General features: G+C 40.6%; 3 protein-coding genes across 11 annotated transcripts; all 3 read left to right on the forward strand.

Annotated features, from left to right (window-relative positions):
• The first annotated feature begins 753 nt into the window (after nt 1-753).
• Nucleotides 754-5,786, forward strand: LOC115726750 (zinc finger CCCH domain-containing protein 18-like). 6 transcript variants are annotated; one of them, XM_048282676.1, is made up of 8 exons: nt 754-1,074; nt 2,357-3,290; nt 3,370-3,534; nt 3,614-3,793; nt 4,362-4,441; nt 4,544-4,714; nt 4,852-4,981; nt 5,208-5,786. In XM_048282676.1, exons 2-8 carry the CDS (start codon nt 2,374-2,376, stop codon nt 5,278-5,280), a joined length of 1,716 nt encoding a protein of 571 aa, XP_048138633.1. In that variant the 5' UTR covers nt 754-1,074; nt 2,357-2,373; the 3' UTR covers nt 5,281-5,786. The 6 variants fall into 6 exon arrangements, with proteins under 6 accessions (XP_048138633.1, XP_030512635.1, XP_030512634.1 ...); XM_030656775.2 differs by having other exon boundaries at nt 755-1,074; nt 1,602-3,290; XM_030656774.2 differs by having other exon boundaries at nt 755-1,074; nt 2,367-3,290.
• A 2,663-nt stretch (nt 5,787-8,449) lies between these two features.
• Nucleotides 8,450-10,416, forward strand: LOC115726749 (splicing factor ESS-2 homolog). The gene has a single exon (XM_030656773.2). The coding sequence runs from the start codon at nt 8,661-8,663 to the stop codon at nt 10,179-10,181; it is 1,521 nt and encodes a 506-aa protein (XP_030512633.1). The 5' UTR covers nt 8,450-8,660; the 3' UTR covers nt 10,182-10,416.
• Nucleotides 10,417-17,557: 7,141 nt separating this feature from the next.
• LOC115726745 (heterogeneous nuclear ribonucleoprotein 1) lies at nt 17,558-24,236 on the forward strand. Of its 4 annotated transcripts, none has more exons than XM_048282321.1 (5): nt 17,558-18,012; nt 18,191-18,228; nt 18,543-18,769; nt 19,090-20,267; nt 23,730-24,236. In XM_048282321.1, the coding sequence occupies exons 3-4, from the start codon at nt 18,548-18,550 to the stop codon at nt 20,263-20,265; spliced, it is 1,398 nt and encodes a 465-aa protein (XP_048138278.1). In that variant the 5' UTR covers nt 17,558-18,012; nt 18,191-18,228; nt 18,543-18,547; the 3' UTR covers nt 20,266-20,267; nt 23,730-24,236. The 4 variants fall into 4 exon arrangements, with proteins under 4 accessions (XP_048138278.1, XP_030512620.1, XP_030512621.1 ...); XM_030656760.2 differs by having other exon boundaries at nt 17,559-18,030; nt 18,099-18,228; XM_030656761.2 differs by having other exon boundaries at nt 17,559-18,012; nt 18,099-18,228.
• The last annotated feature ends 530 nt before the right edge of the window (nt 24,237-24,766 follow it).

Below are 24,766 nucleotides of genomic sequence, written 5' to 3' on the forward strand. Positions count from 1 at the left end.
GACATATTTTAACAGTGGTTATTGACTGAATCTTGGCTGGAGGGTAAACAAGTCACATATACACAAATTTGAGTCTTTTGATGTTATAGAAAAAAGTTTAAATATGTTTTTTTTTTTAAGTTTAAATATGTTACGATGGACTTAGTTTGGAGTTTTTGGTTTTTTTCCTTAAAAAAAAATGAAAAACAGGTTGCGATCATCAACGGTCAGGATTCACCCATAGATTCGGAAACAGTGAGTTTGCCGTAGCATAGAATTGCCTCTCGAGTCTGTTCGAAGACACGGACGAGGAGAGCCGACAGATTTTCAGTTCTCCCGCCTGTAGCCACACATAGAAATTCACGAACCGCAGAGGGGCAGCCCCGAGAATCCGCCGCTGTTCCGAGGGCATTTCCGTCAGTCCGTTGCATGCCCGTTTCGGAAATCCAGGCGCATCCCCACTAAAATCCCCCGTAATTTTCTCGAGCGACGGAGTTCAAAGTACACCCTGTAAATCACCCCCGCTCATTATCTCTAATTATTATTTTAATTCCTACTATTTAACGCTCGAAACGAAAATGATAAATCATCAAGAAATCATCCATTTTTCTCGAGAAATCCAGTGATGGCTTGAGCGACAACAACATGCGAGAGAGAGGGGGCGAGAGGGATGATGGGTGATTAAAAAATTGCAATTAAACAATTGAAAAAATGAAATTTCTGTTCAAGTTTTTCATTTTTCTCATTGATTATTCAAGATAAAGTCATTGTTGTTGCTGGGTGTGTGCGAGTGTGTGCGTTTATATAAGTGTGGGTGAGGTGGGTTGAGTCTCGTTTTGGAGCAAAAAGACAGGACGCTCTCCTTTATAGCTATCCATTATGTCAGTTGTTTTTGTTTTTGTTTGCCCCTCTCATTTTAAAGGGCGAGTTGTCGCTGTTGCTGTGAAGGGTTGAAGTCAGAAACACAGTTAAAAATAGCACCCCGAGAGAGAGAGAGAGAGAGGGAGAGGGAGAGGGAGAGAGGAGGTTGAGGCCATGGATTGGTTCCTCTGAATTTAATTTTCTCCATAGGAGGCCTGCTTAAAGAGTTTGGTGGTGAGTACGTGTATGTTTCATCATTTGTTTTTGCCAAAAAAAAAAAAAAGCAGGCTCAAAACTTCTACTTCATCTTTTTTCCCTGGATTTTTCTGTATCTGGGGGTTAATTGCTTTGGAATACATGGGTTTTGAAGATGGCTTTCCCTCTGAATTTGGTTGTGTCTGCATATTTATATCTCTCTATATATCTTTCCGTGTCGTTGTTGGCCTATTATTTGATGATTCTGGAAATGGGTTGTGTTTTTCTTCTGAAAGATTATCTTTTTCGTGTGTGTTTCTTTGGTGAGAAGCAGTGATTTTGAGGATCATAGACGATAAGCCTTTCATGTTTTGTCTTTGTTGTCTGTGTTTGACTTCACTTTGCTTCCGTTCTTAGTGTGGATAATTTTTTCTGGAACAAAAAAATGGTAATGGAAGTATAAAATTCTGAATTTCTGCTGTGTTGCAGTCCTTGGGGAAAAAAGAGAGGAGGAATTTTGAGTCTCTTTGTTCGTTTTCTTTTCTGTGGTTTGGAATTGTTCTCAGGATGTTAGAGACTTGGAAGCCTTTCGGTTCCTGCAGACAATCATAGTCCGGTTATGTTTATGTTTTGTTTTTCGTCTTTGAAACTAGAAAATGTGACATTTACTGTTCCTTCGTGTAGGGTTAGTTGCGGAGAGATCTCTAATTTGATTAGTTTTTCTTAAGAAAGGAAATGATAGAGTGGGGGAAATTGTGAGTTTTTAGTCAAATCAGGAAAAAGAAAGTTGTTGAGTTTTCTCGCATTGTTGCTCTGGTTCTCAGAGAAATGAAAAAAAAAAAACATTTTTGTTCTGCATAAAATCGCGAGGTCTTCTTCTTTCTTTTTCCTGATAGCTGTTAGTTAGACGTCATAAATTTGCGATTCAGAAGTTTATCTTTGCTTTTTTCTGATAAATGAATTTCCAAATTGCTCAATTTTCCAGACTTTTTTTTTTTTTCTGGAAATTTTGGTTGGCTTTCTCTTGTTTATAATCTTTCCCCTGTGTCTGTGACTTTCCTTGGACAGGAAGAGAACGGAGAGAATGAGTATGTTGAATATATAGCATTATGGATTTCCGGTGCAAAAAAAAAAGTCGCTCATTGGTGTTTTCACTAAAATCGTCAATTCAGACACTTCAAATGTCCTGGAATAGCTTTGAATGCAATTTTTGTGGGATTGTAGTGATATCTTGGTTGCCAGATCTGCAGCTGGTTCACCCTTTCTGTGTCTTTTTGCTGTATCTGTTGTTTGCACTCATGCATACTGTCTAAAGTTCTAGCTTCTTGTAGGGTTGAGATGGACTTTTCGGAGTCCACCAAAGTTGTGTACGACAGGATCCAGAAACTCGAGCCCGAGAATGTCTCGAAGATCATTGGTTATCTTCTTTTGCAAGATCATGGAGAACGCGAGATGATCAGGCTTGCCTTCAGCCCTGATAATGCGATTCACTCCTTGATTACCAAAGCAAAATCCGAACTGGGATTGTCTAAACCAGCAGTCTCTGTTAATATGTTACCCCATGTAAATTCTACACCAACGGTTAATATTCAGTCTGTCACAGAAATTCCTTTGCAATTCACTCCATTCTCACCAGCGTCAGCCCCTGCACTTTCCCCTCGATCCTCTCTCCGAATTGCCAGCCCATACTGGGAATCGCAGGTTCCTGTTGGTCACGTGCCTGATGATTTTCATCTCATAAAACAAGTTCGCCACTTGGGTTTGGAGGACCCTGCTGAGTTTGCCAACTCCAGCGGTTCGGAGTTTATGGGGAGTTATTATTTTCCCGAGGCTGCAATTTGTGCAAAATCGAGTCGTAGATCCCCGAGTTTACCAGATTTTCCTGTTAAGATTTGCCATTACTTCAATAAGGGGTTTTGCAAGCATGGGAACAACTGTCGGTACTTTCACGGCCATCCTATGCCTGAGAGCTTTTCACAGCATTTTAATGCAAGTTACAATGAGATAGGGTATGAGGATCATGCATTTATTCAAGGGTCTCTTGATAAACTAGAATTGGAGCTTACCGATCTTTTGAAATCAAGGGGAGGAATGCCCGTTTCAATCGCTTCTTTACCCATGTTGTATTATGAGAAGTATGGGAAGACACTTCAGGCTGAGGGGTATCTAACGGAGAGCCAAAGACATGGCAAGGCTGGCTTTAGTTTGTCAAAGCTTCTTTCTCGGCTTAAGAACAGCATTTGTCTCATTGACAGGTAGTTCCTATGAATTTAGAGGTTTCCCGACATTTCGTGTAAGTGTTCTAGCTTTTAACTTTGTCCCTAAATGTCACAGACCACATGGCCAACACTCCGTGATTTTAGCAGAGGATGCTCAGAAGTACCTGGAGTTTACAATTGAAAGAAGCGATCTAGGTGTAAACTCTGGTTCTCGGCAGATATATCTTACGTTTCCGGCGGAGAGCGTCTTTACGGAACAAGACGTTTCGCATTACTTCAAGTATGGAAGCGCATTTCCTGCTACTTTTCTGCTAGAAGCACCTCATTCTGTGAATAACCCATTGGTTACTTTGATGCAGCCATTTTGGACCTGTTCAAGATGTTAGGATTCCTTGCCAACAGAAAAGGATGTTCGGATTCGTCACGTTTGTCTTTGCGGAAACGGCCAAGCAGGTTTTGGCAAAGGGAAATCCTCACTTTATATGTAACGCTCGTGTTCTTGTGAAACCGTACAAGGAGAAGTCGAGGCTTTTTGACAGGTAAACTAATGTATTTCAAACGTTGTATTGGCGGGTCTTTGTTGTCATTCGTCGTTGTAGTCGTTTGTGAAGTCATTTGTCCTCCTCGTTAATTGGTGGTTTGTTCCTTGATAGTGCATTTCTTTAGGTGTGCACTTTTACGGGTCATATCATGATATTTATTAAGTAAAACAACAATCATTAGTTTGAATCATTTATTTGAATAGATTATGCATTCTTTTACCTTTTCGTACCCTCTTTAAGAATTAGCAAATTCAAACTATCACCATCTGAATTAACCTTTCATAAGCGCTAGACCTAGTAATTTCCAGCTGTTTTGAGTTCAATGACAGTGCTGTGTGCTTCCTTTCTTTATTTACCATCATTTACCTCGTTCTAATGTACAAAAAACACACACATATGTTATTTTTCCACTTTATAATAGTTGGTCGACCAACTATAGGACATGCATTTTTGGTTGCTAAAAGGAACAGATTTTTACTATAATCATGTAAGAACTGAATACTATAGGTGCTTTCCCTTTTTTGTTATGATCTCTTTTGACAGTTCAAAATTTACTTGTGTGCAGAAGGTATATGGAAAAAATGCAGAATCTCGCATTTAATTACAATCAGCACCTTATGGAAGGGGAGTCTGATATTCAGTCAAGTGAGTAGATGATACTGTTGGCGGTGCATGTTTCTTTTACATGGACTCTTCTTGATCTATGCGTTCTCATCAGTTCGTGTGACCAAAACTTTCGTTTTTCAGTGCCAAGAAGTTGTGATAACTCAAGATTCCTTGGGAAGGAGGTCATCCAAGAGCATGAAACTGCACTTGAACTCGAGAGGAGACGCTTTGCAGAATTTCACATAGCACCGAAAGCTTTGGCCCACCCTGTATATTTTGGGCATTCAATGGACCAGCTGAACCCATCAGAAGGTGTGAAATGCATCTTTACACCTCTTTTCTTCACTCCTCTTTATCTTTTTAGGCCTTCTTTCAATGCTTCTCTCACTTCTTACTTTCCCCCATCTTTGACGATGTCCTTCAATTTCTGATGACTCATTATTTCTTAGTAGGCCATGAAGAACCAGCACAGTCACCATCAGCTGATCATATTAATCACTTCCTAGATTATGTACAAAATGGTTCGAGCAACACCAGCAAAATGTCGCTGCGGGTCACTAATTGCAATGACCAGGATAGGTAGAAATCTAATATGATTCTCCGACATGCTGAAAGATAGTGGGATAACTATACTGCTGAATACAGGCCCAAACAAGGAAAACTAGACTGCTGAAAATCGCTTTCTTTTCTTTTATTACTATTTGAGTGAAGATCTCAAATTTCACACTTGGTCATTTTGATTGAATTGCTTCTAATCATATAGCATGTCTGGTTTATTCTCTCTCTTTTGTTTTCCACTTTGTAGCAGCCCAGGAATCAATCTTCCTGACAGCCCATTCGCATCGGCAATAGGGACTGGAATTTCGACAGCTACATAGACATCCAGGAAAAAAAAAAGCAACTATAGAGGACCGAAGAACTCAAATACTATCTGGCGAGTTCGACATACAACCGGACTTTTCTCTCTTTTCTTTTTCCTTCATCTTTTCTGCGGTTTCAACTAGCTGCTCAGGAGGGACGCGTGATGTGAAGTTCTCCGTGTTTCACCGGCAAAAGTAGATCAGGCAAAAAGGATTGATACAGAAGAAGCTAATTTCATTACAGGGTGTTTTATACAGGATCAAAGGCACAAGCTTTTTATCAAAGCTCGTGGGTGTGTTAGAGGAGAAGTTTAGTAATAGTAGTATTTGCTGTTATAGTTGAAGAAAGGGAGTAAAGGAATTGTGCAGAGAAAGAAGAATGCGAGAAAGCTGTTGTTTTTAAGTAAATATTTGCCTAGAGAAAATTGAAAGAAAGGATGTTTCTGCTTGGTACATAAAAGAAGAAATCACATGTTCTATAGCTTTCTAATGATATACACTCTTGGGGTCACTATCAATGATCATGTGGCTTTTGTTTACTCCATCTTTTGCGCATGGCTTTGATCATATGATAGATCTTTGCTTTTCTTAATTTTCTGTATAGGCCCTACATTACCAACTCAAACGTGGGTCCATGTTCATGTTGTGCAAGTTTTCCGGTAATTAGTTGCGATGTCGCTCAGAAGGATTTCCGTGGCCCTCTTTTGATTCTGAAATGTCGAAGTAGACACGGTCCAATTGATTTGCGGATGTTTTCTACACGACATAAGAAGAAGAAGAGAAAGAAGATACAGCTTTGGAGAATCTTGGTTGGTTCATTTATCGGTAAGACAGCACCTGAAATAGAAATATAAACATCTATAAAGTTGTCAGCTTGACCCAACGAAATAGACCCTGAAATGGAGGACAGTGAGGCAGTGGTGGGTTGTTTGTCTTAATCTTAGCCTTTCCTCTTTTTTCTTGGGAGTCAGTAGGTTCCCCACATCTTTGAAGAAAGAAAAAGGAAAAGAACATGGTGGTTGTGATGGGATGATCAAGTTGCTGCTCTACTCATAGGATTGTTGACTTTTCTGGGTCACTGAGGCCAGATTTGCATGGCTCTCCTTGCGGCGCTTGACGTCAATTGTTACATGAATATGACAGGAGACGTGGATCCTAGTGTGCTCTTGCAAAGATTTTCTTGACCATGAAATGGGAATTGCAGAGTGACGGCCTAGGGAGTGCACTTTTGGGGATTCCTTGCTGTATTGACAGAGACCGGCAGGTTGATGAACATGAGAAGGACATCTCATATACAATTGGTAGGGATAAAGGTGCTAAGAATCTGTCAGTTCTCGAGGATTCCTATACTGTCTGATGACGAAAGCCCAGTTTAAGAAACCCAAAATGAGGCATCAGGATCAGTTAAGTGCATAACTGGGTTCCTAGTTCCTACCTATGTGCCCAGGAATTTTAAGCATCTGCCCTCCATTGGGCTTTACGCTATTTAGGACAGGAAAATTTTCACATTGAAAAGGTTTGGTTTCCAGGAGAATTCTTAGAGAAAGGTAGGAACTTTGTGATTGTTTATGGTGAAAAGGTTTTTGTTTCCAGCGTTCCTAACACCCTGGACGGGTCCCTGTCGCGGCTGTCTGGCAGCTGGATATCTTAATGCGGCAATTCTCGATCACATGATCACTGGCAGCAACTCATCGTGCATTCAGAAAAGCAAACACTGAATTTATAACGAGTAGGGATCTTGATGGTGAGCAGGGGTATATGGACTCACACAGCAGTAAAGACTAGAGAGATTGGGTTTTTGAGTTTCCTCATGGGCAAGACTAGCGCAGAATCCTTGTCACCTAGTTTGCAGCCTGGACATTTTTATATCTCGTTTTTGACCTCATGGATTGATCCGGTTGACCTAATTACTGGTTCCTGGTTTCGAAGCCGGCACTGAACTAGTACCAATAGCTCCGGAGTGAAGCGGGATTCGGGAATTGTTGCCGCTCGTTTCGTGCTTTGCTCCATTGAATCAGCACACCCGGCATGTTGACCAAACAAATGGGTGGCCGAAACCGGAGAGTGAAGTCCCGGCTGGTGGGGGTGTTCTGTTCCCGGTCGCAGGTATTTCCCGGGGTTAGATCCGAGGGAAGGCGGACTCCGTCTGTTGTCTTTGATGTCCACCCTTTTAAATATCTCATACTTTAGTATATAGTTTACTATTTAACAAGTTCTTATTAGAGAATGATGGAAGGGGAAAAAACAAATAAAAAGAGAGAGGGAAAAACGATGAGAAAGTAAGTAAATAAAAACGAAGTATGCAGGAGTGTCATGACAGATTTAAATTATTTGCGTTTTGTGTAATTTTTACATTCATTTACACGGATATGTCATTTATATCAAATAATAAATATGATAGGATGTGAAAATATCCGATTTTATTAGTGCGATCCACCAAGCAATAGATATGATATAGCAAAATTCCGATACTTCATATTATATCATATCTAGCCTCTCATACTTAGAATTCCATAAAACCAAATGCAATCCAAAATCATACGGTCGTAATGTCATCGTAAAGATTGTTCTTCTAATGGTTCTTTGAGCCGATTTGTCGGATACTCTGGGCTTGCTTGTTTCTAATCTTATTCGCGGTACATGCTAAGTCTAGAATTCATGCTTTCACCTTACTAGTGCCAATTGTTTTGGAAAATTGCTTGTTGATGTGGTTATGGATCTTTTTCCTTTTTTCCAATTTCCGATTGTTGTAACGAGTCAAAATTCGCTCAATAAATTATCAGCAAATTTCAATCAAAAATATTATTAGCAAATTGGTAAAGCATGCTGGTTTCAATTTGGAAAAAGGATCGAAAATGACCGTAGTCAATGTTTTAAGTTAATTCTTACTTTTACGGTTTACCTTTTCGAAATTCTCCGACTCTTTTTTTTATTTTAGTTCAACATGAAGCACGTAGATTTTCTTTAATATATATGGATATCGACTTGCATGTTTTTTTATGTTTCTAATTTAATGTAGAACGACTAAAGCCTTGATGAAAATCAGAACTATCTTTTGAAAATTTTCGTTTTTTTGGAGGGAAGATCATTAACCAAGAGAGATTATTAATTTTTTTTTTTTGTAATTTAAGCTGGCCGAATGGAAAAAAAATATATACCAAAAAAAAAATAAATTAACTCCAATAAAAAAGTAAACGCGTGTCGCATTTGATAGTTCTTGTGTCGGCGGCCACCGTCCACCCGCTTCAATTGGGGGCGATAATTGGAACCCTAATCGGACCTTCGCTTCCCTTCGATTCCTCCCCAAAAATCACCGAGACTCACCGGCATCCTCCGCAAAAAATCCTCAAAACCAGTTTGGGAATCCCCCGAGAAGCTCCGATCTCTCTCCCGCGACGATGCTTCTCTCTCCCGGCCACTCTCCTCGCCACCTCTCGTCTCCGTCCCCATCTTCTGCCCCCGACGAATCCTTTAGACCCCCGAGCGCTTCTTCGTCGATCGCCCCTCCCAACCCTCGGAAGCGGCCCGCCGTCCTCGACGAGGACGCGTACGTCTCGGCCATCGAGAGGATCATCGAGCGCGACTTCTTCCCCGACATATCGAAGCTCCGCGACCGCCTCGACTGGCTCGAGGCCATCAGGACCGGCGACCCCATCCAAATCCGCGATGCCCAGCTGAAGATCATGGAGCGCCGCGGCAGGAGGGCGGGCAGCACGAGCGCTAGGGGCAGGACGCAGACGCCTGGCTCGACCTTCGCGCGCAATTTCACTCCTTTGGACGAGTTCGATGGTAAGACCCCGAGAACTCCGGGCGCTTTGGGTGGGGAGGGGGTAGGTGGTTTAGAAGGAGGGGAGGGTGATTCCGGTGTGGATGTCTCGCTGTCGTTGGACGAGTTCTTTAGGCGGTACACGAGCGAGGATAATGAGAGCTTTTCGAAGATTCTGGAGAAGGTTAATAAGAAGAGGAAGGAGAGGTATGGGTACTTGCTGGAAGGCGAGAAGGAGGATGTGAAGGCAATTGAGGATGTCAAGACGGACAGAATTACGGATGGGTATGGGACGTCGGATCAGCCAGTGAGTACTTTGGAAGGGTGGAAATATACGCCAAAGAATCTCTTGATGTACCATCCTGCTGATCGGGGGGAGGCTCCGTTGACGGAGGAGGAAATGGCTGCTAGGCTCAAGGGTTTAACTAAGGAAGTGAGTTATGCTAATACTAGGTTTCATGGTAAAGTAATGGATTCGAGGCCAAATGATGATGGCACAGTTGAGGTTTTGTATACGCCAATTGCGGGTGCCTCTCCGATGCCAAAGTCAGATAGGGACGGGGACAAGGTTAAGAAGTATGACCTGGACGACTTGAGGAAGACCCCTAATCCATTTTATATTGAGTCGGGAAAAAAGGCCGAGAATGGCTATAGTTTTGTTAGAACTCCTTCACCTATGCCAGGTGTTGATGAGTCACCGTTCATCACATGGGGTGAGATTGAGGGAACTCCGTTAAGGTTGGAGCCAGAGGACACACCTATTGATATTGGTGGTAGTGGAGATGGGCCTCACTTCAGGATCCCATCGGCACCAGTACGAGATGTAAAGGCTCATTTGCTTTCTAGAGAGGCTGCTCGAAAGTTGAAGGACAGGTCTAAAATGTTCCAGAAGCCACCATTGCCATCACCTGCCAGAGGGGGGAGTGCCAGTCCAAGTATGCGGACTCTTTCTCCCGCTGCCCTGAAGTTCGTGAGGAATGCGATTTCTAAGTCTTCATCGTCAGTTGATGAATCACTTCGAGCTAGTTATCGAGGCGCGAGCCCCGGAACTCGGACTCCCAAAAGTGTCAGAAGCATGTCCAGGTTTGGTAGAGATGGGAGTTTGGATTCCAGATCTCCTTCTGTAAAAGAGAATTTGAACCCTCCTTGGTAATAGGTTGTGTGCCATAAATAAGCAAACAGTGATAGTCTCCGGAAGTCTGGCTTTATGTTATTACTGGAGCAGATATGTTCTTATACTTTCTAAAAGATGTGGCTGTTTCTTGTTTAGTATCTTTTTCTATTTTCATAACCATTACATTGTTTAAGATATTTGGTCGAAGGCTGCAGTTTCGATGTAAATTTTAAGGATACTTAAGGACCCAGGAAAGGTTCCTTATTTGGCAGTAGAGCATAAATGCTGTTGTTTTTGGTTCCAGAGAGAAAAGAAGGTAAAACTGAATTGAAAAAAGGTGAAAACATGGTCATTTTCTTAATTCGATTGGGAGCCTCGGGGGAGATATCGGCTGATGCATTTTTGAATTTGAAATTGTGATCGGAATTGAACTAGCCACATTTTACATCATTTTTGGTTGAAGAGCAAGAAAATGTATATTCAAGGAAAGAAATATAGGTAAGTTGTTTATCATGCCTGTTTTCAACAGCTTCTAGGACGGGGAATTCGAAGCTTAAATCTGTTCAAGGTTGATACAAATATAGATAATATGACATTATCACTTTGAATATGGAGTTTTCAGCTTCACTCATTAGTATTCCTTGCGGCGTTTGGATGTATAGTCATCTTCATCAACTTAATATATGTCTTTACCGTTGCGATTTATGTGTTTTTGTTGCTTCTGATGATGCTTCTGTTGGCACTTCTAAAACTATTTCTCATTATGTCGAATGAAATGAAACTACATTTCCTTTCAAATTCAGCTTCACTCATTAGTATTCCTTGCAGCGGTTGGATGTATAGTCATCTTCATCAACTTAATATATGTTTAAGATCTTTCCCTTCCAGCTGTGCTCTTAGCTAGGCTGCTTGATTTTGTGACTGTCTGTATAACTAAGTTTTGGTGTTGATAATGAATGGAGAAAGATTTTTGAAAGCTGAGGCTGCTGAAGTTTTCACATTATCACTTGGTTTACAGGATGTTGCAGTCATTCGGTTTTGAAAGTTTGCAGATTGATTAAGAGTTTTACATTGTTACTGTAGCAAAATTGGTCGCAGTGGGAACCAGACAATGTTTCGGCGTGAATATGATATTTTCTACGCTCGGTTTTTGCTTAAGATCTTTCTGGAAATGGGACTGCGGTCTAAGGATGGATGCTGCTTCGCATTCAATAAATTCCTTTGCTTTGCATTCTCATCAATTTAGTAAACTCGGCAAAGGGGTAGGGGCTGCTTTATGGTCACCAGGAATTCGTCATTTGTTTCTTCTGTGGCAGTTTAGCTCGTATGGGTTGGTACTGAAGGTGGCTGCTTCTAGTCTCACGTGTTGCTGGTTTGATGGTAAAGATAGGCTTGAAAATTGGGACAGTGAGGTATTGAGGTCCTATATGCTTGGTTTGCATCAGCTATTGATAACTCACGCAGAGAGAAACGCCAGACTGATCTTCTAAATGAAGAGGGGTGTTATGTTTGAAGCACGCACAGCGCGGCAAACTAATTGGGGACGGATGGACATACACATATCTGAATTCTAATCTGAACTACTCAGGCACGTCTGCAATGAGCCTCCTCTCGTATTTGTTCAAACGAATGGTTTAAACAAGTGAAATCTTCTATAGGCAGTGTGCAACTAATAACACCGTACCATGATACTTGTTTTGAGCTCTCTACCTGAATTCAACTTAGGAATCAAGACTTGATCAATGAGCTGAGTCTAGGTGGGTCGGATCTTGTCCGGTCGTCGCTCATTGTATGACTTATCAAATGTCATTCACAGGTTGGAATTACAGTATTGGAATTACTGAGAGAGCGGGGGGCTTGCCTGCCTTTTAGATGGAAAGGGAGTGGAGGTGGGGGTTGGCTGCTTCATAATCACATGATGAGATGGAAGAGCAAAGGGGCTCTTTCTTCCTCTTTTCTTCACATGTGGATGTGGGTGAGAGCTGTGATTGCTGTGTGGGTGGGTAACACAAGTATTATGCCTCGCCGGTTCTTTCCCTTCTCTCTCTCTCTTAGTTATTCGTTTTCGTTGGGATTTTCCGAGGATAATTAGTTATTAATTACATCGAAATATATTACTAAAACATCCCTTGCACTCCTCAAAGTAGATTCCATGTATGTTTTGTTTTGCGTGTAAAAGGAAGGTGCTTTCTGCATCAGAGTGGAATGCACTATCATCAACCAGCCTTAGCTACAAAGTTGAACAATGAAAGTGGGAATGAAACACGAAATGAAGTCGGTGGTAACGGACAAGTCGAGAGACGGAAAGAACAAGATTGGGTATCATTACTTTCTCGTCTTCGGCTGTCTTTCGAAGGCACTAGTTGTCGATTTGGATTAAATGCATCCGCTAAGTCGCACCACGCGAGGAGTGCACGTTGTAGAAGAGACGAGATATTTAGGGTTGAGAGAACCTTAGCATTTTCAAAAGCTCATTAAGAGAAGATGTCATGATTTAAAGTACGGCGAGGTTCCGACCAAAAAAAAAAAAAAAAAAAAGAGTACGGTGAGCGAATGTGATTGAATATTTGACCATTGTATTTGAAAATTTTCATTGGAAGCAACTTTGATATACTTGCTGTATTTCGAAAATCTTTTGGCGTTTTATGTGGTTTTTGACATGACCAATTTAAGCCTTTTTCTTTTAATTAGTATAAAAATTATTAAAAAAAAAGGATTGCAATCTTTACAATTACTATATTGAAAACACAAGCGAAAGAAATGTATTAACAAATTTACAAACGTATATCACATTCCACAAATATAACAATGTATTAATAAATTCATAAATGTAAAGAAAAGTCACATTAAAGTAGGCTCTTTCTCTATAAAAAGAGAGCAATTTCAATGTAACAAACATAGTCACTGTGTGCTTTTGGAGGAAAAGGCATTGTCTTCCAAAATCACATGTATATACTAAGTTGACAATTCAGTTGGACTCACTTTAATTCAAAAGTTTAACCCAATGAGTTACGGGTCGACTTACATATATTAAGTGCTCCACATCACGCAAATCCGGATTGAATCATGAAGGCTGCCATTGGGCCCACGATTGCGTTAATTAAATTAGAACCTTGTGATATTCGACCAATCTACATTAGTCACAAGATTCATTTCTTGAGATATTCGAGATCGCCAAGAGGTAATCTAAGTTTGAGCCCGTCAACATATCAAATTGGGTTCACTTTCACTCAAAAGCTTTAAGCCAATGAGTTACTGGCTAACTTAAATATATTAATTGCTCTACACCACACGAATTTTTCGTTGTGAAACTCTTCTAATATAACTTACACGTTTATTTCAATAGTGTGGCCCCGTACAACCTATGGGGTATGGATATCTAACATCCGCTAAATAATATTTATCCGCACCAATATAATGCGAATTTGAATAAAATGTACTTCAATGCTTTTGAATCGGTACTCTTGAGATTGGTTAAATACTTGTGGTCACCCTATGAATTACCTTTAACCTTGGTAACTACAAATCTAAATTAAACAATTAAGGTCAAAATGCACTCATTAGGGTCGCCAACTAGAAAATATCAAAAGCAATTTAGTTGCAATCAATTCTCTTGATCTTGAAGCACCCCAATGATTACTTTCAAGGGTTTAGATGGTTGTTGCGTGGTAATATATGACGGTCACAGATATTAATGTGCATAAATCAGGGGTTAATAAAGAGGCAAAGCCAATAAACAATGTGTGAATTAAAAATTAACCTTACTGTGGAAGACCAGCTAACATGCCAGCTTCTATCTTATCATTCTTCACAACCCCTCCACGGACACACACACACACACACACAGAGACATACATACATACATACATACATACATACATACATACTTACTTACTTACTTATGTATATGTATATGTATATGTATAACCTTATTGGCCCAAAAACTTTATTAGATACTCTATTTTTTCAAATACACTATCAACTATGCGAACATTGGGTGACAATTTTCTTATTGACACGGGTACATGACACATTTGCGGTATGAAACTTGCAAATTTGGGTTTACGATATTTGTGTGGCAATTGCGTTAGCTCTAGCGACACGATCGACAGAAGGTACGTACAATTACCTGAAATTAATCGGGTTAGGCTGTTTTTGCAAAATATATTGCAAGATCTTATAAGCCTTGCATTCCTAATTACACTACCTATGTTTCTCTTTTCTAAGAGCAAAACTAGTTGCCGTAGACAACCGACCTTAGAATAAAGAGGAAAAAGAAACAAACGCGAGCATCTTCTTGTTGAAAGTTATTGCACAAGGCACGTAATTCTTTCTCCTTAATTAGGCCATTTGCTTGAATTTTCTCAGGCATTGCAGGTTGACCAGTGGAAGACTTTCTCTTCTTTTTCAAATTTTACTTATTCTCTTGCAAAAAAATAAAATAAAAATGCATTTGAAAATTGAGGCAGAAAGAAAGACTTTAACCCTATTCAAAGTTGCATAGAGCTCACGTTTCATCAATCATTATTAGTATTAAAATACACGACCAACGTGACAAGGAAGCGATGTGCCATGCTTTAACACAAAACAATCCATTATAAAACCCTCACGACAAATCTCAAATCGAGAAAATCCGATTTCGCTCGCACCCTCGATTGAAATCGTCACCGGCATGTTCCAGATTCGGGCGGCCCAAAATTCTTTACTTTTCGAAGGTGGTGGTCTGAGATCGTAAGGACCTCCGAAAGTGCTATGGTTTCGGACCAATCGAAAAAAAAGATACTCGACCGAGTTGAAAACCGATCCGCTCCCCGATCGAATTAATCGGAAATCCGCTAATAAACCGAGCCCTTCTGCTATAGAAAACTAACACGTCTTGATCAAAGTTAATGGTGAAGCTAAGGGCCGAGCTATGGGATTAGTTGGGAGAGATTTTGGCCTATATTTAAACAGCATTGTGATGAAACGTTCTTGCATGCGATCGTAAAAGAGCGCCGTCATGAATAGCTGAGAAAAAGCAAGGCCGGCCATTTTCATGTGGGGTGCACGATGGGGTGTTGCTGACCAAATCGCCCAAACATTTTCGGTCAATTCTCACTTAATTAACATTTTTCCCATTTTATTGGGTAATATAAGTAATTTAGTTTATAAAAAAAATTTACCAAATTACTCGGGTTTTCTCCATTTTCTCTGTTCTCTTTTGCAGCTCAAATTGCACGAACAAGTTGATATCGTGAATCCGTGACCTGATAAGTCTGTGGAGCTTGTGCTCCCATCTTCTTTGATTAAGACTTGTAGATATTTGTGCATATGTAGTATAACATATATATGCTTGTTTGACGAGAAAATCGCCCGGAAAATCACTCTTAAGAATTTATTTCTTTTGGAAACAACGCGCCATAATTGTTCACGGGGCTAATTGATTTTCGATGAATTTAGTGGGGGGGAAATCCGAACACTTCGGGGATCGCCTAACAAGCGCGATGACTTTTGTTCACACGTTGAGCTAATTTTTATTTTTTTTAGCGCATTCTCATGGAAGTCTCGAGAAAGATCGTTGACTTAACAATAGAGTAACGAGTTTGACCCCGAACAAAGTCCGTCTGATTTCGTTAGAGCTCCGTGACATGGAAAAAATCACAATAAGAGGAAACTTAAAGTTCGATGCTAAGTAGTCTTAAGTATTATCTTTATTTCTCCCGAAAAAGTATATGTTTTTTTTTTGGCAGCTAAGCCCATAAAGAGATTATTAAAAAAGGGAAACAGGACAACAGACAATATCATTATTAAAAATGAATGAAATTGTGTTTGGAAATGATAAGAGGAAAGGAAAATAGCCAAGAAAATGACCACCAGAAATTGTAAAAAGATGTATGCATGATCAAGAAAATGACCCCGTAGACAAATATTGACGCAACTCCCTCTCTCTCCGCGTACAGAAAAAGAGAAGAGGAAGGAAAAAAGGGGGGGGAAAGACTGTATTGACCTTTCAAAGTCAACGCAATTCTCAATGTAACCCAAAATTCTTCATCCATGAGATTTCCTTACAACCTTTGCATCAAACATTCTCCTTGCCCTTCTTCTTGATTTGTCTCCCCACTTGTTATGTATGTTTTTGCCCTTTTCCTCTCATTATAACGTGCAGCCTCTCATGTGATCATGTTGTCCATGGCTTTACCAAAAAGGGGCAGGCAATCTTTCATTCCTTCCCCATATGGAGTGCACATCAATGTGAAGAACATCGTGCTCTTTCGATCGCAGGAGAAAATTCCGCATTTAGCCAAAAGGACCAGAGGAAATTTTTCGAGATTAAATCGTATTTGTGACGTGGCATAGCGATGAAAGGGTTATTTATAGTTGAGCCGTGTCGAGGTGGCATTGATGAGGTGAATTGGTAAATTGCACGTTTGTTGCCCTGTCTGGAGAAGCTTTCCAACTTCTGAGCTACATCCCTGGGCTCGTTGATCTCGCAACTATCTTTCTCATCGAGGAGATATGAATCCATCTAACACATCGACATGTTTGGAAGGTGACATTCATATCTTATATGGATAGATAAATCTAGGGACGAGGATGTAGAGTTCGGATTACATACCCCGAATGTTGTGTTTTTACTGGATGTCACTTATCAAGTCGGGTGATGACCGGACATGTAGCAACCGGGCTCGTATTGTTTGGACGGTAACCACTCATATCTTGTCTAGCGAGATAAATTTAGGAACGAGGATGTAGATTCGGGGATTACATACCCACAAATGTCATGTTTATATTGGAAGAGACTTACCAAGTCGAGTAATGGTGGGACATGCAGCAACTGGGCTTGTATTGTTTGGAATGTAACACTCATATCCAGTCTGGGGGATAAGTTTAGAGATGAGGACGCATGGTATACCCCTAAATGCCGTGATTTTATTAGATCCCACTTATCCGGTCGGGCGATGACGTGCCATGTAGCAGCTGTGGTCGTATTGTTTGGAAGGTAATCCTCAAATCTTGTCTGGCGAGATTAATTTAGGGACGGGGACGCAGAGTCGGGATTACATACCCCAAGTGAGGGCGTAGGGTCGGGGACTACATAACCCCGAATATCGTGTCCTTATCGGGCGCCACTTACCAAGACGGGTGATGACGTGACACGTAGCAACCGGGGCTCGGTCCGATGGCGATCGAGCGATCGCGGCCGCCCGGTGCCGATGGATTCTTGGGAAGGAGTCAGCAAGATCAACGGCCAGTCTCCTCCGCCAGTAGGATTGCACGGGGGACAGCTTGGTGTGAGCGCACAACACGGTCGTCTCTCTCCAATAAGTATAAAAGGGAATGAAAAGCCAAAGCTCACCTCCATTTTTATCATCACAGATCACGCGAAAATATCAAAGATTTCTCATTTTTGCTCTCTTCTTCCCACCATTTCCAGTCTTTTCTATTTCCATAATTTCTTCGCACCAAATCTATCTCATCCACATTGTAGAAAAAAAAAAAAAGAAGAAAAAAGAGAAAAGATCGAATTTTTTTTGGGAAATTCGTGAAAAAAAATATTCAATATCAAAGTCTATATATACTCCATTCACCGGATGCTGCAATCCTTCTCGCTTTCTCATCAACTCCTCCTTCTCTCTCTCTCTCTCTCTCTTTCTGAGGAAAAGGAAGGAAGAAAGTGGGGGAAAAATAAAGAAAATAAGACACAAAGCATATTGTTCCTGGCACTTGAATATGCATTTGGAATTTATCGAGAATAAAAACGATTGATTCACGGACACGGGCTTTGGTGGGGGCATATGGAGATCATGCCCTCAGTTCCGATTGTTGTTCTTGTCAGATCTTAGTGGTGTCGTCGCGAGATTCGGCGTCTCCCCGGTTTGTGCTCTGATCGGTGCGAATCTGAACTTGGGTGGTTTTGATTTTCAGGAATTGGGTGGTTTTAGATCTTGATGGATGAGCTCGGTGTTGTTTGATTAGGTGGGATTGAGTTCCGGGGTCGGCTCGACAAGGATCTTATGTTTCGGTCTTGAATCTGAAGATTATTTTTTTCGTTTGTTTGTTTGGCTTGGCATCGAGCTCGCGGTTCGTGCTTGTCTGTCAACAGAAGGTATTGTTATGTGTTCTGGGATTGGTCATGCGTGTGCATTTCTGATTGTTCCTTTTCCTTTTCTGAGTGGACGGTATTCAGGCGAATTCTATTCTGATTCGCGGGCAGTTTTTATTTGCTTGATTTGGATGATTTATCTGTTTTTCATTATGGATTGAAATTGGGTGGATCTTATACAGACTGAGTGGTTTCCAGTGGAAATGGGTTCTCATTCCGTCTTTAAAGAGCTTACCTTTTGCTCTTCTTGGTATTGTAAGTTTTTTGGATTGGGTGGCGCGTGTTTTGATTGATGTGATGGTAATCTTGAATTGTAGAGGCAATGCAATCTGATAATGGGAAGCTATTTATCGGTGGAATATCATGGGACACAAATGAGGACAGATTGAAAGAGTACTTTGGTGCTTATGGAGAGGTGGTGGAGGCAATCATCATGAAGGATCGAACCACTGGCCGTGCCCGTGGTTTCGGTTTCGTTGTTTTTGCGGATCCAGCTGTTGCTGAAAGAGTCATCAAGGATAAGCATAGCATCGATGGCCGGATGGTGAGTGAGTGATCTCCGCATGTCTACTTATTACTGTGGTATTTCTTTTGCAAGAGTTAATTATGAGCAGTTATACATTGTGATGTAAATTTCTTCGTCCTTCTATTGGGATTACAAGTCCAACATTGTAATTGCAGGATTCTGTATTCAACTAAATTTGAAACTCAATGTAATATTTTCCTCACTTCCTTTTTCGTTTTCCCCTTCTCCTTCTGTATGAGTACATTCTTTGTCCCATGTATTCTCAATTGGAGTTGACGGTGCTAGTACATTGCAGTTACGCGAGTTTTATTCTTGACCATCAAGTTGTGTGTCCTCAGGTCGAGGCTAAGAAAGCTGTTCCTAGGGACGACCAGAACATTCTGAGTAGGAACAGCAGCAGCGTTCATAGTTCTCCTGGCCCTGGCCGCACCAAGAAGATTTTTGTAGGAGGTTTAGCATCCACAGTAACTGAGAGTGACTTTAAAAAGTACTTTGAGCAATTTGGTACAGTCACAGATGTTGTCGTAATGTATGATCACAACACCCAGAGGCCTAGAGGCTTTGGGTTTATCACTTATGACACAGAGGACGCTGTGGATAAGGTGTTGCTCAATACTTTTCATGAACTGAATGGCAAAATGGTTGAGGTGAAGAGAGCAGTTCCCAAGGAGCTGTCACCAGGTCCAAGTCGTAGCCCACTTGGTGGGTATAACTATGGGATGAGTCGTGTCAATAGCTTTCTTAGTGGATTCACTCAGGGATATACCCCAAGTGCTGTGGGAGGATATGGACTTAGGATGGATGGTAGGTTTAGTCCGGTTGCAGGAGGTCGAAGTGGATACCCAGCGTTTGGCATGAATTTTGAGACAGGGCTTAGCCCAAATTATGGTGGGACGACAAATTTCAGTAACAACATCAGCTATGGCCGGGGACTGAATCCTTATTACATTGGCAATTCCAATAGATTTAACAGCACAGTTGGATACGATGGAGGCAATGGAGGAAGCTCTTCTTTCTTCAGCTCAGTAACTCGGAATCTCTGGGGAAATGGGGGCCTGAATCAGGCCACGAACCCTACAAGCTCCAACACCAATACAGGAGGAAATATGAGCATAGGAGGAAGCAGCTTTGGCGGCAGCGCCATTAATTGGACCTCTTCACCAATTACTGCTCAAGGTGGCGGAAACAGCACCTCCAATGATAGTGCAAATTTTGGTTATGGAGGTGGCAGCAACAGCTACGCATTGGGCAGTGTGGGGTATGGAAGAAACAGCAGATCTGGTGGCCCCCTGACTTCATCATATGGTACATCAAATGGTGCTTATGATGGTGCCTTTGCAGACCTCTATGCAAGTGGTTCAGTGTATGGTGATGCTACTTGGCGCCCGCCAAATCCTGAGAGGGGAGGATCTGGTTCATTTGGTTATGGAATTGGCAATGCTGCTTCAGATGTTTCAGCTAAAAGTTCTCCAGGTTATGTTGGTGATTACAATGTCAATAAGAGAGTGAACTAGAGGTAATGTCTCACGCTGAGATCTCCCTGCAATTTCTTAAACTCTATCAGTACTTCTTAACGATTCCTTAATAAATATTTTTTTGAAAGAACCTTTTATTTTCCTTTCCATATGTCAATAGAAGAACAATTCTTTTGTCTTTGTATATTTGTTTGATCATTCTTTTAGCGTGCATTTCAGAGTAGTCAGTTGCTGTGGTTCTAATGTTTGCAATGGTTGAACAATATTACTTTGACAAATATTCTACGCTGTTAAGAGAAATACTCATTAGCCATTAATTTCGTCTCCCCCATCTCTATTTCAGTCTATCACAAATGCCACCAGTTCTTCCCTTCCTTTGAGTTGCTAGCGATCGTGACTAAGCTTGTTCCTGAAGTAGATGATTTTCCTCAAATTAAGGAAATTAAGGAAAAAAAAAATACATAACTATTACCCGAGATTCTACTCTGTCGGTATTGGGACTTTTCATAGCATAATCCTGAATGATGAAATCCTGGGGATTAATGTGTCCCACTGATTCCATTTACCCATAAGGACAATGGGTGTAACTCCGTATACTTACGAGGGTGCTTGGTACGTGAAAGTTCTACATATGTCTTAGAACCATATATGTCATCCCTGAATATCCTTTTGACCATCCAATTTGACAGTGTTGGATGTTAATTCCTGGTGGTGCTACACCGTGCTGCCATCGTTTATCCTTTGGCGTATGGTGATAGGCTGATTTCACTGTTTTCTACTTTGTAATGTAATGGTTACGTGTGATTTTGTTGTTTTGTGGATAAGTAAGTGCATAAGAATCTTAATTTTTACCTGGTCAAGCTTTTCCAACAGCATATGTGCTGAGAGTTTTCTCTAGGGCTTTACCTCCTCTATGGTTGAGCTTGGGCAGGTTTGTATTGGGCCAGATAGTTGTGTTAAGAAGCTTAGCTTTCACATGGCTGAGCTTTTAGGTAGTAGCTACATGTGCATGAGAACTTTAGCTTCTGCAATGAATGCAATTGCACATGCATTCAGAATTGCAAATCTCAAATTGAACCTTTGTTTCGTGGTTGTCTTAATGATCCACTGCAAGTATTTTCAGGGATAATCAGGGTAAACATAAAATTTGTCTGTCTACTCTTTTGGTGTTACCATTACCAGCTGTGCTGTGATTCCTGGGTTTATGATACAAATTCACCTGACCCTTGATTCCAAATTAGGATATCAAAACACTTAAGCTCGTTTTGAGTGCTGTTTGACCTTTGCATGTACTTAATATGACCCAAAAGCGGAACTAGGATCCCTCGTTAAATTGGAACTGAGGTCATGAAACTGTCAAAACTTCCATGAATGAAATGGTCAATATGCTTTTTATTTTCCTACTCATATGTTTTGAGATAGCATCTTGGAAAATTCCTACATAATTTGCAACAAGATTTATCCAGTCAATTAATTCCGCTCAGTTTTAGAGGTCTATGTGTGAGAACCAGTTTCTGGTTGATTACTGGAAAGTATGAAATACCAAAAACCTTTCCATGTCTCTGTGTATGGCTTGACTGCTTGAACACGAGTGCAGGCTAAAATTTTTCTTTCCCATTGTAGCAGAGCACAGAATGAAAATGTCAACTTGCCAAATCATGAAATTTGTGCTGTTTTTGGCTTAACTTTATTTGAAAATATGTGTATACAAACACTAGTTTCTAGTCCATAGTGATAGTCGAGTTTTCATGCTAGGGAGCAAATGTCATAGTACTACTAAATTGGTACCCTCATATTGGCAGCTTGTGGCACTTCTTCTGCTGTTGTGCTACTCTAATTTCTCTCTCTCTCTCTCTCTCTCTCTCTCTCTCTCACACACACACACGCACGCACGCACGCACACACACACACACACACACACGCACACACACACACATACACACACGCAACTGCATTGGCAACTGCTAATATATTAGAAATGCTAGTTGAGGTGCTTTTATTTTCCAAGAGTCCGTTGCATTGACTTTGTCTACTCTGCAATCCATGTGTAGTATACTCAAAATTTCTTTGTTTCCTGCTTGAAAAAAAGGGTACATGGCACACCTCTGACTAATGAAAGTTAATGGACACCCCATGCTTTCTGAAATCTGCTTTTCCCTCCCGTTAAATGTGGAGGATTGGTTCCATTTTCAAGGGATATACCTCGTGTGTTGGAGTGCAGTGGAATACCCTCTCTTAATTTTTTAAGAGTAGACAGCGTTCGTGAAATTATCTATAGAATATTACATGTAATTGGGTTTTGGGTTTGTTTAGTTTGATCTGGAAATGATTCAGTTTAGTCCTTCCTCCCAATCTTTCTCTTACCTCTCTTCTTCATCTCCTTCATCCCCCACAAAAATCAAGAAAGGGAAATAAAGAGATATGGCCAGTTGGCCACACAGGAGAAAAGCATTCATTTTCCTTTTAACGAAACCGACATTATAGTTAAGGTCCTATGTGCTCATTCAATTATATCTCGATATCATCTAGTACGATGTATGGAATATATATGACAAGGGTGGAGTGTTGGAGGATGTTGATTGATAGTTCATGTCTCAGAGGCCCAAGTTGTACGTCTAAATGCTTATTTCTACACCAAGTAATAGTCCTTGTTTGTTTATGTTAGTGTAGGGAAGGACAATCTATGGAAATTTCTGCACCAACTAATAGTCCTTGTTTGTTTATGTTAGTGTAGGGAAGGACAATCTATGGTCTTTCCAAACCATCGCGAGAGTGTTTGATGTACATATGTAATTGTAAGTTGTAATGTCGCGAAGTCACTTCCGAATTGCTTTGATGAACTCAGAGAGAGAGGGAGGGAGCGATTTTCTTAATGAAGGGATGGAGCCAGGATTGGGACTATTGGATTTTCACGTGTTGATCTTAGGGAGGAGATTGTTATAACATTAGAAAGGCAATGAGGTCATTGAATACTTGTTGCATCTGAAGTTGAATTGCTTTTATAGTGTGCGTTGTGATTGATGGACTTTTGTTGTGCTTAAGCATTTATCTGTCGGGATAGATGAGTGGTGAATGTTGACCTATCATATTTAGACTATGTAACCATTTTGTGGTCCAAGTTAAAAGTTTGAATCACCTTTTTACATGAGACATCATAGCTAGTATTTGTTAGTTTTGTCCTGATGGTCATGTATCACATGTATGCATGCGTGTTTGATGCATGCTCCTGTAGAGGTGTCAATTTCCTCCAAATGAGATTGATATCCTCCTGTCCTTGTCTAGAGGTCGAAGTTCAGGCAACCTATATATAGATAGTTTATTTCTTGTTGGAAAGTGAAAATCTGTTGTATCACCATTTCATGGTAGAAGTTGCTTTTATTTCCAACAGCAATTTATCGTTGCACATAGATCCATCTTTTCTTCCTTCAGTTTAAGTAGTTAGTAATTGTGTATACATAATATTCAGCATTTTGATCTAACAAGGTTGCCTTTTTTTGCATCAGGCATTGCTTCCTAGGGAGATCGTCTCCATACATTCAGAATGTGGTAGGTGAAGAAGAATTTGGTGAAGCTGGTGAACTATGGTTTGGGATATCTCTCTAAAACTTTGTCAAAGAAATTGGTTGTTTAGAGCTAACGGGAGTGTCTTTTGGAAAATTAAACTTACAGATAGAAGTTACACAAGGATTTTGTGTCGAGGCTTGAGTTTTTTGAGGTACAACTTTAGGTTGTTTTCTGCTACTTGAGTGATGTAAAATTAGATTTCGGATATAGTCGGAAATGTATCATGCATCCTTGGTGAGGTGGCGATACATAGAAGCATAGACTGATAAATTTTTTCCCCTAGATTTTTATTTCCTCAATTGTCTGGCAAGGTTGTGAGTTCTTGTCCAGGTTCCTTTCTTTCTGCAGATTGTAACTGGAATTCTTGATTTACTAGTGTGAAAACGTTAAGGGATACCCATGTAGGGTCCCGTGAATAAGCTACTACATAATTCGATTCTTTCTTCCGTGGATACTATTAATGAGACCCATTTGAGCTTTATTTGATTGCAAAGTCTAAGTTTGTCATCAAGGTACTTCATATTTGCGTGGTTTGAGCTCTATTTCATCTGGTGGTACGAAGTACTTTCTCAACATATCTGCTTATGTCAGTTGCTCGTGGTAATCCGGGATTTTGGTGCAGATTAGTTTCTTAATTCTTCTTTTCCCGTTCTTGGACAAAGTTGTTTTAATCCCTGTGAACTTATTATCCTTTTGCTTTCATACACGTTTCATTCTATTGACCAGTTTCTGTTACTCTGGTTAATGTGGGTGTCATCTCATTTAGTTTCTTCACTTGGTAACCAGAAATCTCTAGGAAAAGCATCAGCCACTGATGTTTTTGTACACATAAGATGTTAGCCTTGTTTTAATTTTTATATGGGGAAGTTTCAAACTTTCCAGCACAGTGCACTGACTGGTAATCATGTGCGCTTGATGGCCTAACATAGAAGGAAGTGTATGGAACAGAGCAGGTTTGTGTGTTGTGATGGGAGCT

Source organism: Rhodamnia argentea, chromosome 7 (genome assembly GCF_020921035.1).
Source record: "Rhodamnia argentea isolate NSW1041297 chromosome 7, ASM2092103v1, whole genome shotgun sequence".
In the NCBI taxonomy this organism is placed as follows: Eukaryota; Viridiplantae; Streptophyta; class Magnoliopsida; order Myrtales; family Myrtaceae; genus Rhodamnia; species Rhodamnia argentea.